This window comes from Ictidomys tridecemlineatus, chromosome 6 (assembly GCF_052094955.1).
Source record: "Ictidomys tridecemlineatus isolate mIctTri1 chromosome 6, mIctTri1.hap1, whole genome shotgun sequence".
NCBI classification, from domain to species: Eukaryota; Metazoa; Chordata; class Mammalia; order Rodentia; family Sciuridae; genus Ictidomys; species Ictidomys tridecemlineatus.
In genome coordinates, this window is record NC_135482.1 from 103,017,176 (window position 1) to 103,030,087 (window position 12,912).

General features: G+C 39.6%; 1 protein-coding gene across 1 annotated transcript in view; it reads left to right on the plus strand.

The window, feature by feature from the left end:
• LOC144365088 (antigen WC1.1-like) overlaps positions 1-12,762 on the plus strand; it is a 63,985-nt gene extending 51,223 nt beyond the window's left edge. Inside the window, exons 14-18 of the mRNA XM_078015890.1 lie at positions 3,796-3,888; positions 3,966-4,280; positions 6,143-6,457; positions 11,925-11,927; positions 12,614-12,762. Coding sequence (XP_077872016.1) covers positions 3,796-3,888; positions 3,966-4,280; positions 6,143-6,457; positions 11,925-11,927; positions 12,614-12,762 — 875 coding nt within the window. The remainder of the gene's footprint in view (positions 1-3,795; positions 3,889-3,965; positions 4,281-6,142; positions 6,458-11,924; positions 11,928-12,613) is intronic.
• Positions 12,763-12,912: the final 150 nt, after the last annotated feature.

Here is a 12,912-nt window from a genome sequence, read left to right on the forward strand (position 1 = left end):
GGTTTTTAATACTTGTCCATTTATTTTACCTCTCTTAATATGGTCTTCATTCAAGAGTCAAATTTTTGTTCTTAATGAAGCACAGAATATCAATATTTCCTGTACACTTAGTGTTCTAATGTCTTTTTAAATAGAACTTTACTACCATAGATCATAAAAATATTCTCCAAGTGTCTTATCATGTCTAATTACTTTTCTTTTACATATAATTACACAATGTTTCTGGGGTTGGTATTGTACACAGGGTGTGTGGTGTGAACATAGTGTCCCATTATTGTTTGGACATCCAATTGACTCAGAATCATTACTGAAAAGCCCTTTCCCCACTGTGGTGCCACCATTGAAATACACAGGGTGCAGCTATTTCTGACTCTTGCTCTATACTCTGTTTTGTTCTATTCTGTCATTTTCTATGCTTGTAGCCATGCATGCCTCCTTAATTATTATAACTTTACAGCATGTCTGATTAACATTTTTTAAAGAGTATTTTAGAGTAACTGTTCTAATTGTGTTGTTTTTCCTGCCCAATGCATTGGTCATACTCGGTATTATGCATTTTACATAAATTTAATAAACAACTTGATATATTTAATACAATAAAAACATCATGGTCTTTAGATTGAGTTTTGATTTGACCCAAACATCAATATGGAGCTAATTAACTTATAATGTATGTCTCTAGTTTCTCTCAGAGATTATACATAACTTTTACTAGGTGTATTCTTGGTGTTTTATGTTTATGATGGTTTAGTGTTTCTTTTAGTGAAATGTCCTAGGAATTAATTCTACTAGTGTTTGAGTCAGCTTTTTAGCTGCTGTGACAAAAAGGCCTGAGAAGAACAATTTTCAGAGAAAAGGTTTATTTTGAAGCTCAGGAATTCAGAGGTCTCAGTGTTTAGATAGCTGACTTCATTCCCTGGGCCTCGAGGTAAAACAGAATATCATGGTGGAAGAGTGTAGCAGGAGAAGGCAGGTCAGGAGATGGCCACCAAGAAGCAGAAATAGGGAGAACTCTGCTCGACAAGGACAATATATAAAACCCAAAGACAGGCCACCAGGCACCTACCTCATCCAGCCACACCCTACCTGCCTATAGTCAGCACCCAGTTAATACTAACAGAGGATTAATGTGCTGATTAGGTTAAGGCTATCATAACCCAATCATTTTACTTTTAAACTTTCATGTCTCACATGTGAGCTTTTGGGGAACACCTAGTACCAAACCATAATTACTAGTTTTCAGATTCATTTTTTCTGGCTTGGTTTTTCTTCCTTCTTTCTTTCTTTCTCTCTTTCTTTCTTTTCTTTCATTTTTATAATTTGAGAATTCTGAATAAGCTTAGGAAAGTATGAAATTCCCAGGTAACCTGAACCAAGATTCCCCAGTGCTATTATTTTTCTATATTATCCTTTCTCCCATCATATTTATCCCTGAATATATAAAATATTTCTGAGTGAATAATTTAAGAGTAGGTGGATGAGATGATGTGTCCCTTTACTCTTCAAATATTTTCAAGAATTTTTCACACAACCACAGTGTCATTGCCAAATTCCATAAATTAACCTTGTTGGCTTCCACATATGATGGATAACATGTGGTACTTGTCTTTCTGTGTCTGGGTTATTGAACTTAACATGATGTCCTACAATTCCTACCATTTGATGCAAACAGCAGGACTCCATTTTTTCTTTATGACTGTATTTATACCACATTTACTTCATGAATTTGTCTTTCAATGGGCACCTGATTCCATATGGTAACTATTGTGAATAGTGCCACAATAAGCATGGGAATGTAGTATTGCTGTTTCACAGTAAATGTAATTGTCCTGGCTGCTATTGCTTTTTAATCCATTTCTCCTCCCCCCCCAAAAAAATAGTGACACAAATAAAGAATTCATTTTATTTTGCCCATGATTTCCAGATTCACAAATTTGGCAAGGGCTCTTAGCAGTTGCCACTTGTGGTCTCTCATGAAGTTGCACTTGGATCTCATCTGCAGCTGACTTGACCAAGCTGGGAATCCAGGATAGTTCATTCACATGGCTGATAGCTTGAAGTTCACCTGGGGCTGCTGTCAAATGCTCTCTCCCACTGGATAATCCACAGAGTAGATTTCCCATAAAGCAAAATCCTAGTAAGTCAAGAGGAAGAGGCCTGACATTCTAAGCTAGGTTCCTAAATCAAATTGTGCTAGCTTCACCACATTCTGTTGTTTATAGGCAACTTACCCCTGTCAGCCCAGATTGGAGAGCAGGAGAAATGGATAGAATGTGACAGAATTTGTGGGTATTTTTTTTAATAACAGATGTGTTAAATATCTTTGTGTATTTTCTAATTTATACTTTTGAACTATCAGTTCGGGCCTTAATGCCTAAAACTTGTAGAGTACATAGGAATGTTAGTATCTCTCACTGTGTCTCTTAGTTTCCTGTTATATTTCCTACATTTTTGTCTTTCTGTTGTTCACTCAATATTTTCCCATGTTCTTCCACTTACTGTTTCTATTTTGTGCTAATCTACATTATGTTAGGCTCATCCTCTCATTTCTCATTTTTACCTACTGATATTTATTGGCTCTTTTTCATTGGTTCTTTTTATTCATGCCCCTCAATTATTTATTGGATTTTTGTGATCATTTATCTACCAAAATTCCCATCATGTCATTTAATTTACAAAATTTAATCATGATTATTTGAATTATCTATAAGGAAACACCAGTATCACTCTGTGAAAATCTCTTTTACCTCTTTTGTCCACTTTCTTTCTACATAAACTCTTTTATATGTGTTGAATATTTTTTGGTTGAAAGACATTGTATTTGAAAAACAAATTCATCCTACAAAACCTTCAGAAAGGATTTTATATTCTTTAATCCACTACCCATTTAATTTACAAAATTTAATTATTTTATTTATTACAATTTTATTTAGAGTAGATCCCTTACACAAAAAGAATTGAAATGATGAAAAATTGGGCACTCATCCCTATGACAAAAATTATTTCAGTTTACAAAATATAAGTTTTCTGGGTGTTTAAAAGGATTCTCCTCTTTGGTATAACCTAAATTTTACTTGGGTTCTCCCAAGGGAAATCTGGCAAAGGTGCTAACATTTTCAGACTCAACTACTACCTTTGAGTTGTCAAATACTTCCAGGAGAAAAAAGCTGATTCTAGTTTTTACTTTTCTTTAAACTTGACTCCAGTGTCTTGCTTCCCTTAGAGCTATGCAATACTCTCAAACATCAATGACATAGTCACACCTAAAGTCATTCCTAGTACTTGGCTTAAAATAGAAGAGTGTTAGAAGTAGAAGCAGAATTCACCATTAGAAAATTGGCTCTGTGCCGCAGTCTGGCTGGGCACAAATCCCCAGCCACTGAAGCAGGAATAAACTTTATTTTTGAACTCCACCAAAACACTCCACACATGCTCCCGGGGAATTCTCCCGAATGCCACGCCGCTCTTCCAGGAACCAGCCACCAGAAATATCTCCTCCGGAAATCCCTCCTCCTGCATTTCCCCAACCAATGGGAACTCTCTGGGAATCCCCAGGAATCCCCATGAGAACTCCAAAGTAGCATGAGAACTCCAAAGTATGGCCGAGGCGGATAGTAATGCCTCGCCTGTCAACCAATACTATTGGCAAAATGCCAGGGGCCATTCTGACTCAGCTGTGGCTCTCAGTAGCTCTGAAAATAGGAAATTAGTGGTCATGGGCTACAACCTTTAGATGCCATCATAAGATTATTGTCTAGTTTAACTCAGTTTCCTGCTTTCTAACCCTTTCTGTAGGAAATGAGGCCCAGTTACTGCCCCAGTGCAATGACTCCTGGTCTAACACAGCAGGCTCTGCAGCCTCAGAGGGCCACACTGCCAACTGCTCAGGTGAGCAAGACCTCCAGCACCAGAGCCTTCCCATTCCCTGTGTGAATGCCCGCTGACATGACCCTGTCTCTCCTCAGACAGCAGACAGCTCCGCCTGGTGGACGGGGGCAGTCACTGCGCAGGGAGAGTGGAGATCCTGCAGCAGGGTTCCTGGGGCTCCATCTGTGATGACAGCTGGGACCTGAGTGATGCCCACGTGGTTTGCAGACAGCTGGGCTGTGGCGTGGCCCTGGAGGCCACCATCTCTGCTCACTTTGGAGAGGGATCAGGGCCCATCTGGCTGGATGAGCTGAACTGCACAGGAGAGGAGGCCCATGTGTGGCAGTGCCCTTCCCAGGGCTGGGGGCAGCACAACTGCAGTCACAAGGAGGATGCAGGGGTCATCTGCTCAGGTGTGTGGTGCACACTGTGCACAGGTGGGTGTGGGCAGGAAAGGGTCTACAGGATGATGTCTGAGCCCTAGGACAGGGGTGAAGACAGAGCAGAGGGAAGGACAATTCCTGTTCTTCCAGCAGAGAAAATAAGGTGCTTCCATTTACTGCTGCAGCAACTGAGCTTCTGCTCCTTCCTTCTCAGCACTGTCCCCTTACACAGTCATTCTCTACAGTGTTCATTTAAAGCAGTCATCACTCTTCTGTGACCTGCAGGAGCAACATCTTGACCCACTGAATTAGTTTTCTGTTCCTGCTGTAACAAGTCACCATAGACGAGTGACTCAAAACAGCACAAATTTATCATCTTACAATGTGTAAGTTAGAATTTTGACCTGGATCTCTCTGAGCTAAAAACAAGCTGTCAGCAGCTGCAACAGCTGAAACTCTGGGAAGACTCCTTTTCTTGCCTTTTTCAGCTTCTAGAAGTAGCCTGAATTTCTCAAGTGACCCTATCCTTCTTCAAATACAAAGCATCTCAACCTTCTAACCATTCTATGAACACATCTCCCTCTGATGTGAGCCAGAAAGACTTATCTGTTTTTGAGGATATAGGTGTAAGGATGTCATTAGATTGGGCACACCTATTGGGGGCAGTCATCCTATCCAGGATGATCCAGTATAATCTCATGATGAAAGCACCTTTTGTTTGTTTTTGTTTTTGTTTTTTGGTTCTGGGATTAAACCCAGGGGGCTCAACCACTGAGCTACAGCCATATCCCCTTTTTTATTATAATTTTTCATTTTTGAGACAAGTCCACGTTAAGTTACTTAGAGCCTCACTAAGTTTCTGGGGCTGGCTTTGAACATGAGTTGCACCTGCTTCAGCCTCCCAAGTCACCAGGATTACAGGCATGTCCCATCTTGCCTAGAGAAAGGATCCTTTTCTTAATGTTGTCTGAAAAGCCCTTTTGCAATATGAGTTAAAATATTCACAGGCTTGCAGGATCACAGAGTGGATGTATTTGAAGCTCCACTTTTCTACCACCCCTCTGTCCACCCTCCTTTTCTATGATCTGTCAGATTGTTAGTCAGGTAGTAAAGTTTTTTTCCTACTCAAGTCCCATTCAGTGTTCCTACCTGTTCATTTGCTAATATAACATTGTTGTAGAAACAGAAAGAGAGGTACAAATTAGCAAAACAGATTAAAGGGATAAAAAAATCTTCCAATCTTCCACCTAGTAGGTACTTCCTCAGGATAGTAAGCAATGAGTTCTCACTACTTAGGAATAAAGAAAAAACAGCAGTAAGAGTTGAATGCTCTTTAGAGCAGATTATGCTAAGTGAAGCTAGCCAATCCCTAAAAAACAAATGCCAAGTGTCTTCTTTGATATAAGGAGAGCAACTAAGAACAGAGCAGGGAGAAAGAACATGAGAAAAAGATTAACATTAAACAGGGACAAGAGGTGGGAGGGAAATGGAGAGAGAAGGGAAATTGCATGGAAATGGAAGGAGACTCTCATTGTTATACAAAATTACATATAAGCGGATGTGAGGGAAAGGGAAAAAAACAAGGGAGAGAAATGAATTAAAGTAGATGGAATAGAGAGAGAAGATGGGAGGGGAGGGGAGAGGAGGGGGGATAGTAGAGGATAGGAAAGGCAGCAGAATACAACAGTCACTAGTATGGCATTATGTAAAAACATGGATGTGTAACCGATGTGATTCTGCAATCTGTATACGGGGTAAAAATGGGAGTTCATAACCCACTTGAATCAAATGTATGAAATATGATATGTCAAGAGCTTTGTAATGTTTTGAACAACCAATAAAAAAAAGAGTTGAATGTTCACTGTACCCTGTCTTCCTCCTCTTGCTTTTAGAGTTCATGGCCCTCAGGCTGGTGAGCGAGGACCAGCAGTGTGCTGGGTGGCTGGAGGTTTTCTACAACAACACCTGGGGCAGTGTCTGCCACAGCCCCATGGAACCTGTGACCTTGTCCATGATCTGCAGACAGCTTGGCTGTGGGGACACTGGGACTCTGGATTTCTTGGTTCCTCTCAGGAAAGGTTCTAGACCCCGCTGGGTGGATGGAATCCACTGTCGGGAAACTGATACCTCTCTCTGGCAGTGTCCTTCTGAGCCCTGGAAACACCAATCTTGCTCTGCAAAGGAGGAAGCTCATATCACATGTACAGGTGACCTACTGTCTATTTCTATGTATCTGTCCTATGCCTGTAGGTTGTTGTCAGGATGGATGAGTTGAAACAAGTCTACAAAATGAATTCTGGATAGAGGTTTTTTGATCCACCTCTTGCAGTCCTGTTTGAAAGACGGATATAAGGAAACGTGATAGAAATTTATGTGAAAACTACAGACAGACTGAAGTTAACATATGGAAGTATAAACTTATACTCTGATAAACTTTGTAAGCAGTTAGCCAAAACAGTCTTTATATTAATTAACCTGTTTTTCCTTAGTAAGAGGGTGAATGATTGGACCTCAGTTATATACATTTCTTACTATATGCTATCACTTTTTCCTCCACCAAACTGTATCACAGGTAATGTGCCTTAATTGTCACAATCAACTGATGATGGGTATTATAGTAATAGCTTATTTCATAAGAGGCAACTGAGCTTAGGAGGAAACATTTCATCTCCCTTACACTTTCAAGTGAGTGGGAGAGCAATTTGGGGAATCAAATACTATTGGGCTGTTTACTCTGAAATCCATCTTCATCAGACAGACCACCTCTCGGGTCACTTTATTGATGGAAAGTAATCAAGTGACTTGTAGGTAGAAACTTAATTCCATACAGGAGGACAGATGCAAGAAGAAAAAACTGCCCCATCCTCATGGAGTTTGCACTTCAGCCTGATGACATGCACCATGCATGAATTTGAGTCTCATGAAGAAATGGAAGGTGCCGTGGAAATGCGTGCTTTGGGGAAGAGAGAAATCATTTTAAGTTGAGACCTAAAGGAGGAATTGAGGTCCAATGCAGGAAGAAAGCAGAGCATTTATCAGTGTAAATACTGAGGTGGGAGGACTATGGTGACCTTGAGGTATGGATAAAATCCTATGATAAGCACATCACAATGCCTGATAACCTGGATGGGAATGATGAGCTCAAGTCCTCTCCAAGGCATGGCCCCAATAACAATCTTGTTGAAAATCCATCTGTTAATCTTCTCCTCTGCCACATCATGGGGAATGGCTGGGAGATAAGGGGCCTGGTCTCCCCTTATTTTGTTCTTGAATTCATCTCCTCACAGTCCCAGTGGTCTTGGTTGATACTACCTCCTCTGAGCCTTAATCCATATGCTGCCACAAATTAATATGCCCACTTCATCCCTCTCCCAGAAAACATTCCATGGGGCCTGTTGGAAATTGGAGACTATCATCTTCCAATTTCTTAAGACCTGTAATGTCCCCTTCAGTTTCATGTTCTCACAAAAACCTGACTGTCCTCTGAAAACAATGATATCTTTATCCTTTGGAGGCTCTGTGCTTCCCTTTCATCAGGATATTTTTTGAGCCAAATCTTAGAATAAAAATATTCTTGCTCTCACATGTCATTTTCAACATTTTTTTTCTCTGTGTTCAATTACTTGAAATTTGCCCCACGAGGTGACACCAGCTACCACTTCTGTTGGTGTCACCCTCCAGCCTGGTCACTCCCCCTTGTCCCAGTAGGCTGCAGTACCAGCCTCACCAGGCTCCTCTGTCTCCTGTTCCTGGTGATGCCAGCATCCTTGAACACAACTGAGATAACATCCTGGCCTCTCCTTTCCTGGTTTTCTCCCTTTGAAGCATTCTGCTCCCTCCCACCCCATCTCCATGTATAGCCACACTATTGACCATCACTACCTGTCCAGCTTGAGATCTTGATTGCATTATTCCTTCTCTGTTTCTTCTTCTCCTTATGGCACATATGCTTGATGCTCCTTTTCCAGATATTTCATCCTCATGCAGATTTCAAATGTTCTCCCTTATCAGTTTCCCAGTTTTCCCTCCCCTCATGATTGCACATGTTCTTCTTACCCTGCTTAGACAACATGATGCCCCATTATAATCCTTCCCCTTCAAGTACACTCAACTCCCTTGTCTCTTCATTACCTGTGTAATGACAAGAATGGTTGTGTCAACTACTTAACTCTTCCCTGCCTGCACTAGACTAGGCAAAGACTGCTGAATCATGGACAAGTGCTGTGTCTTGTTGTAATCTGAAATTATCCTGCTAGTCTCTTTAAATCCAACCTCTGATGGACCATCCACAATAGCCCCGTATTCTAGTGTGCTTCTCTCACATGTTCTCTTGCCTTTTCTGTAACTGTCTACCTTGCCTTTTCTTAGATGTCTACCTTATTTTCTCCTCATATACTCACTCTGCCTTATTGGTTGTTTTTATTCTGCTTTATAGGTTTGCTAATTCTGTTCCATTAATAAATTTTAGACACATTCTTGTTTGAACCTCAGACTCTCTACTCTTACTTCCCTATCCTGCTTACCCAGATGTGTATTCTAAAGATGTTGGATGGAATATTCTATAGATATCTGTTAAGTCCACTTGATCTATAATATTAGTGTAATTATGATATATGCTTGTTGATATTTTCTCTGCATTCCAAATCGATTAGTGAGATGGGATATTAAGGTACCACTAGTATTGTATGGAAATGTGTTGTCCCAGTATATCCTATGACTATTTTTTAATAAAATTCTGAGTTCTTTTCTTTGGTACATATTTATTTGTAATTATTATATCTTCTTGATGGTTTATTCCATTTACTAATACATAGTGACCTTCTTTGTCTCTTCTGATTGATTCTGAAATCGTATTTTTCAAATATGAATACAGCTACTTCTGTTTGCTCTTAGGTTCCATTTGTTTGCAATATCATTTTCAATCCTTTTCTTTTCAGTCTATATATGTCTTTGCCTCTCTGGTGAGTTTCTTGCAGACAGCAAGTTGTTAGCTCTTGATTTATAATGCTGTTAGCCAGACTGCATCTTTTAATTGGAGAATCAGACCACTTACACTCAGAGTTATTATTGAAGGGTTTGTAGTAGTTCTTGTCATTTTGTTGCTGTTGTTGTTTCTGGACAGTTTGAATAATCTATTGTCATGTCCTTCTCCCCTATTCATTTTGGAGCTTTAATGATATACTGAATTGATAATGTTTGATTCTTTCTTCCTTCTCAATTGTTTATTTGCTCTTCTAATGAGATTTATTCCTTCCCATGCTCTCAGTAACTAGGCTGTCTTGCTTCCTACAATCTTATGTGTGTAGGATTGATACAGTGTAGGATTGACACAGAATCTTCTACAGTGCAGGTTCAGTGGTTCAAAATTCCTTTAATATGTTCTTCAGAGGACTTATTTTTCTTTGATTTTGAGGGATAACTTTACTGAACACAGTCATGTAGTTCACAGTTGTTTTCTTTCAAAGTATTAAGTACATCACTCCATTCCCTCCTGGCCTTTAGTGTTTCTGTTTATAAATCTGTCATATGAGGTTCTTCTTAGTAAGCAGCCTTCTTTTAATGAAGTGCCTTAGTGTGTAGGTGTCCTATAGTGTTGAAATTAATTTGAAGTGGACATTGTAGGTTGTTTCTCTGTAGCTTCTTTGGTTGATAATAATGGGTTTTGAGACCCCAGGTATTGTGTCAGAGCACATCTTTCTCTGTAGTGCTCATACAAATGTGGTCCTTCTGGTAGTTCAGGCATGTTGTTATAGACAGCACAGTGTGTAGGACATTCTCTCTGTGGTTATTTTCCCAGTATTATTTTTTACTGTTTGGTCTGATGTCATATGGCAGCAACCTGTGCTGAGGTCTTTCAAGGCACTTTTTCCACAACATTTGAATTATTTTTCTCTAGTGTTGTTAAGCTGGAGATCGTCCAGGAGCAGGAGTTATGCCTACTTGTGGGTGGATCATCAGCTGGATCTTCCCTATCCATTAAGTTTAAATATCCACCAACACTTCAGCAGGACTAGGTCACAGCTTTAGTAAGATTCAATGTCTCTACATTGGCTGGAGTTATAACTCAGTGGCCAAGTACACATCAAACATGTTCAAGGTCCTTCACTTAAACACCAGCATACCTCAGAAGCAAACAATGGAAGTAACCAACAGAAAAATAAAATTATGGACAAGTGCTGTGTCTTGTTATAATGTTAAATTATCCCACTAGTCTCTTTAAATTTGTGATCCAACCTCTGATGGACCATCCACAATGGCCACTTAATCCCAGCAGCTCAGGAGGCTGAGCAGGAGGATTGTGAGTTCAAAGACATCCTTAGCAACTTAGCAAGGTATAAGCCTTGCTAATACAAAAAAGGGCTGTCTCAAATACAAAAAAAAAGGGCTGGGGATGTGGTTCAATTGTTATGTTCTCCTAGGTTCAATCCCTAGTACTCAAATAAATAAATAAATAGATAGATAAATAAATAAACAAACAAACCAGCTATAGAAATACAATAATAATCAATTACACTCAACAAAACTAAAACAGCACTAACAATAGATAAAGGGAAGAACAAATATAGAATGAACAAGAGAGTAAAAAATTAATAAAAGGAAAATTAATTCAAAAAAAAGATTAAAGATGGAAAATGAAAGGGAAAGAAGACAGGGAATTTAAAAAGAGGAAGAAAAGTATTTGTCACATTAAAAAAGGGGGGCAGGGAACATTAACCAGGCAAGTGGCACTTGCCTGTAATCTTAGAGACTCTGAAGCCTGAGGCAGGAAGAGTATAAGTTCAGTACCAGCCTAAGCAAAAATAAATAAAATTAGAAAGGGCAAGGGGTATAGCTCAGAGGTAAAGTGATCTGGGTTCAATCACCAGTACGAGAGAGAGAGAGAGAGAGAGAGAGAGAGAGAGAGAGGAAAATGAGAAAGAAAAAGAAAAATCCATTTGAAGAATTAAAAAACAAATTAATTAAATAATAGTAAAGAAAATATAATAAAGCATAAAGAAAAATATATGTCAAAAATTTCTCCCAGCCAAAGTATTTGCACTGGAGACACCTTTCCAGGTCATCTAACATTTAAATACACCAGGTATATGGAGGTCAGTTGACTGCAAAAGAAACCAATTGCAGTTCCTTTCTCTTCCCACCAAATATGCTGCATTTGGGGGCAATAGATTGGCTATACTGTGCTCCTCATTTCCTGTCAAGGAGGTTAAGGGAGTGTTGACAAGACAGGCCATAATATCCCTGTAGGTGTTTTGTCTGGAAACCTGGAGGCATGTCAAAGGTCAAGTCAGCCCTTCCTTCAGTGGTTTGCAGACCCAATAAGTAGGCACACACATGCTTCAGAGGCCTCTAGAAGGTGCCCACTGGGATATGAGAAGTGTCCTAGCCATGGTGAATCCCTGGAAAGCCTGTGGAAAATAGTGTAATCCCTGGAGAGGCGACAGAGGCGACATGGGAATGCCATGAATTGTCAGATGACATGCGACTAGAATTACTCTGCTCCACAGAGGGTGAGACAACTTACCAATAAGACCTCCATCCCTCCCCTGCAATGCAATGCTCTCAGGGTGTTTGTGACAGGCACTCTTCCTATCTTGTTGTACAAGAGTACTCTCTCTCAGAATAATTCCCCAAATTTGATCTAATGCTTGTAAGAACCATGTGTTTCTCCTACAGCAGGTAAGACTGCTGGTGCTGACACCATCTGGGTTGTCTGGACTATCCAGTTTACCTTATGCTTGCAGGTTGCTTCCCTCACCCAGGAAGCTAGAGATGAAGTTGAAAATTGCTTTGTACTTGTCTCTGGGCTGCCTTTCTGCTTCTCCATGCTGTTTAGATTTATCAAACATAGTTGATCAATAGATTTTTATAGTTCCTCTTTTTCTTTTCTCAAAATACTACTGTCCCTTTTTCCTTAATCTTTTTCACTCAAAGAGTCACAACAAAGTACCTCTTTTATGCTATTTATCTCCATACCAAAAATGCCTCTTTTTGAATATTAACAACTCCTGAAGGATAATTTGGGTAAAAAAGTGACATTCTATGATTCCTACTGGAGCTGAAGGTCGATACCTGAAATCATCTTTTTTGAAAACTTGCTCAATCTACCTAAAGAGAGTCAAGTTTTGACATTACATGTCCAATCTGAACTCTGAAGCCTAGAATTATTGCTGAAATATTTGGAGACAAACCATGGTCCATTCATCTTTCAGGATTCATGGCTGTCACCTGAGGTTTCTGATGATCTCATCCCAGTTCCGTATTCTATCCCCTGTGCTCTGGTCCTCCCACATCTCAGGCCATTGGCACTCAAGTGTGTGTGTGCTCTATAAGAACCAATCAGATGCTGGCCCATTGACTTTTAGAAGTCATTCAGAAAAAGACGCTTTTAACTACTCAAGCTAGGAAACCTGACATTTCTAGAATTGCGCTATCAGATCCTATGAAGAATACCACAGATCCTAAGTTTAACTATGATATCAACTACCTAATAACTGCTACCCGAGACATCTAACTAGATTATATTGTCTTTAATCTCATTTCTTGTTTTTTACACAATTAATTCTCCTACTTATTTTGGTAGGAATTTAAACTTAACTGCTGCCCTGGTATAAACAACTTTATATCTTACACAGCAAGTTCTGCAATCTGAAAGTGAATTCTA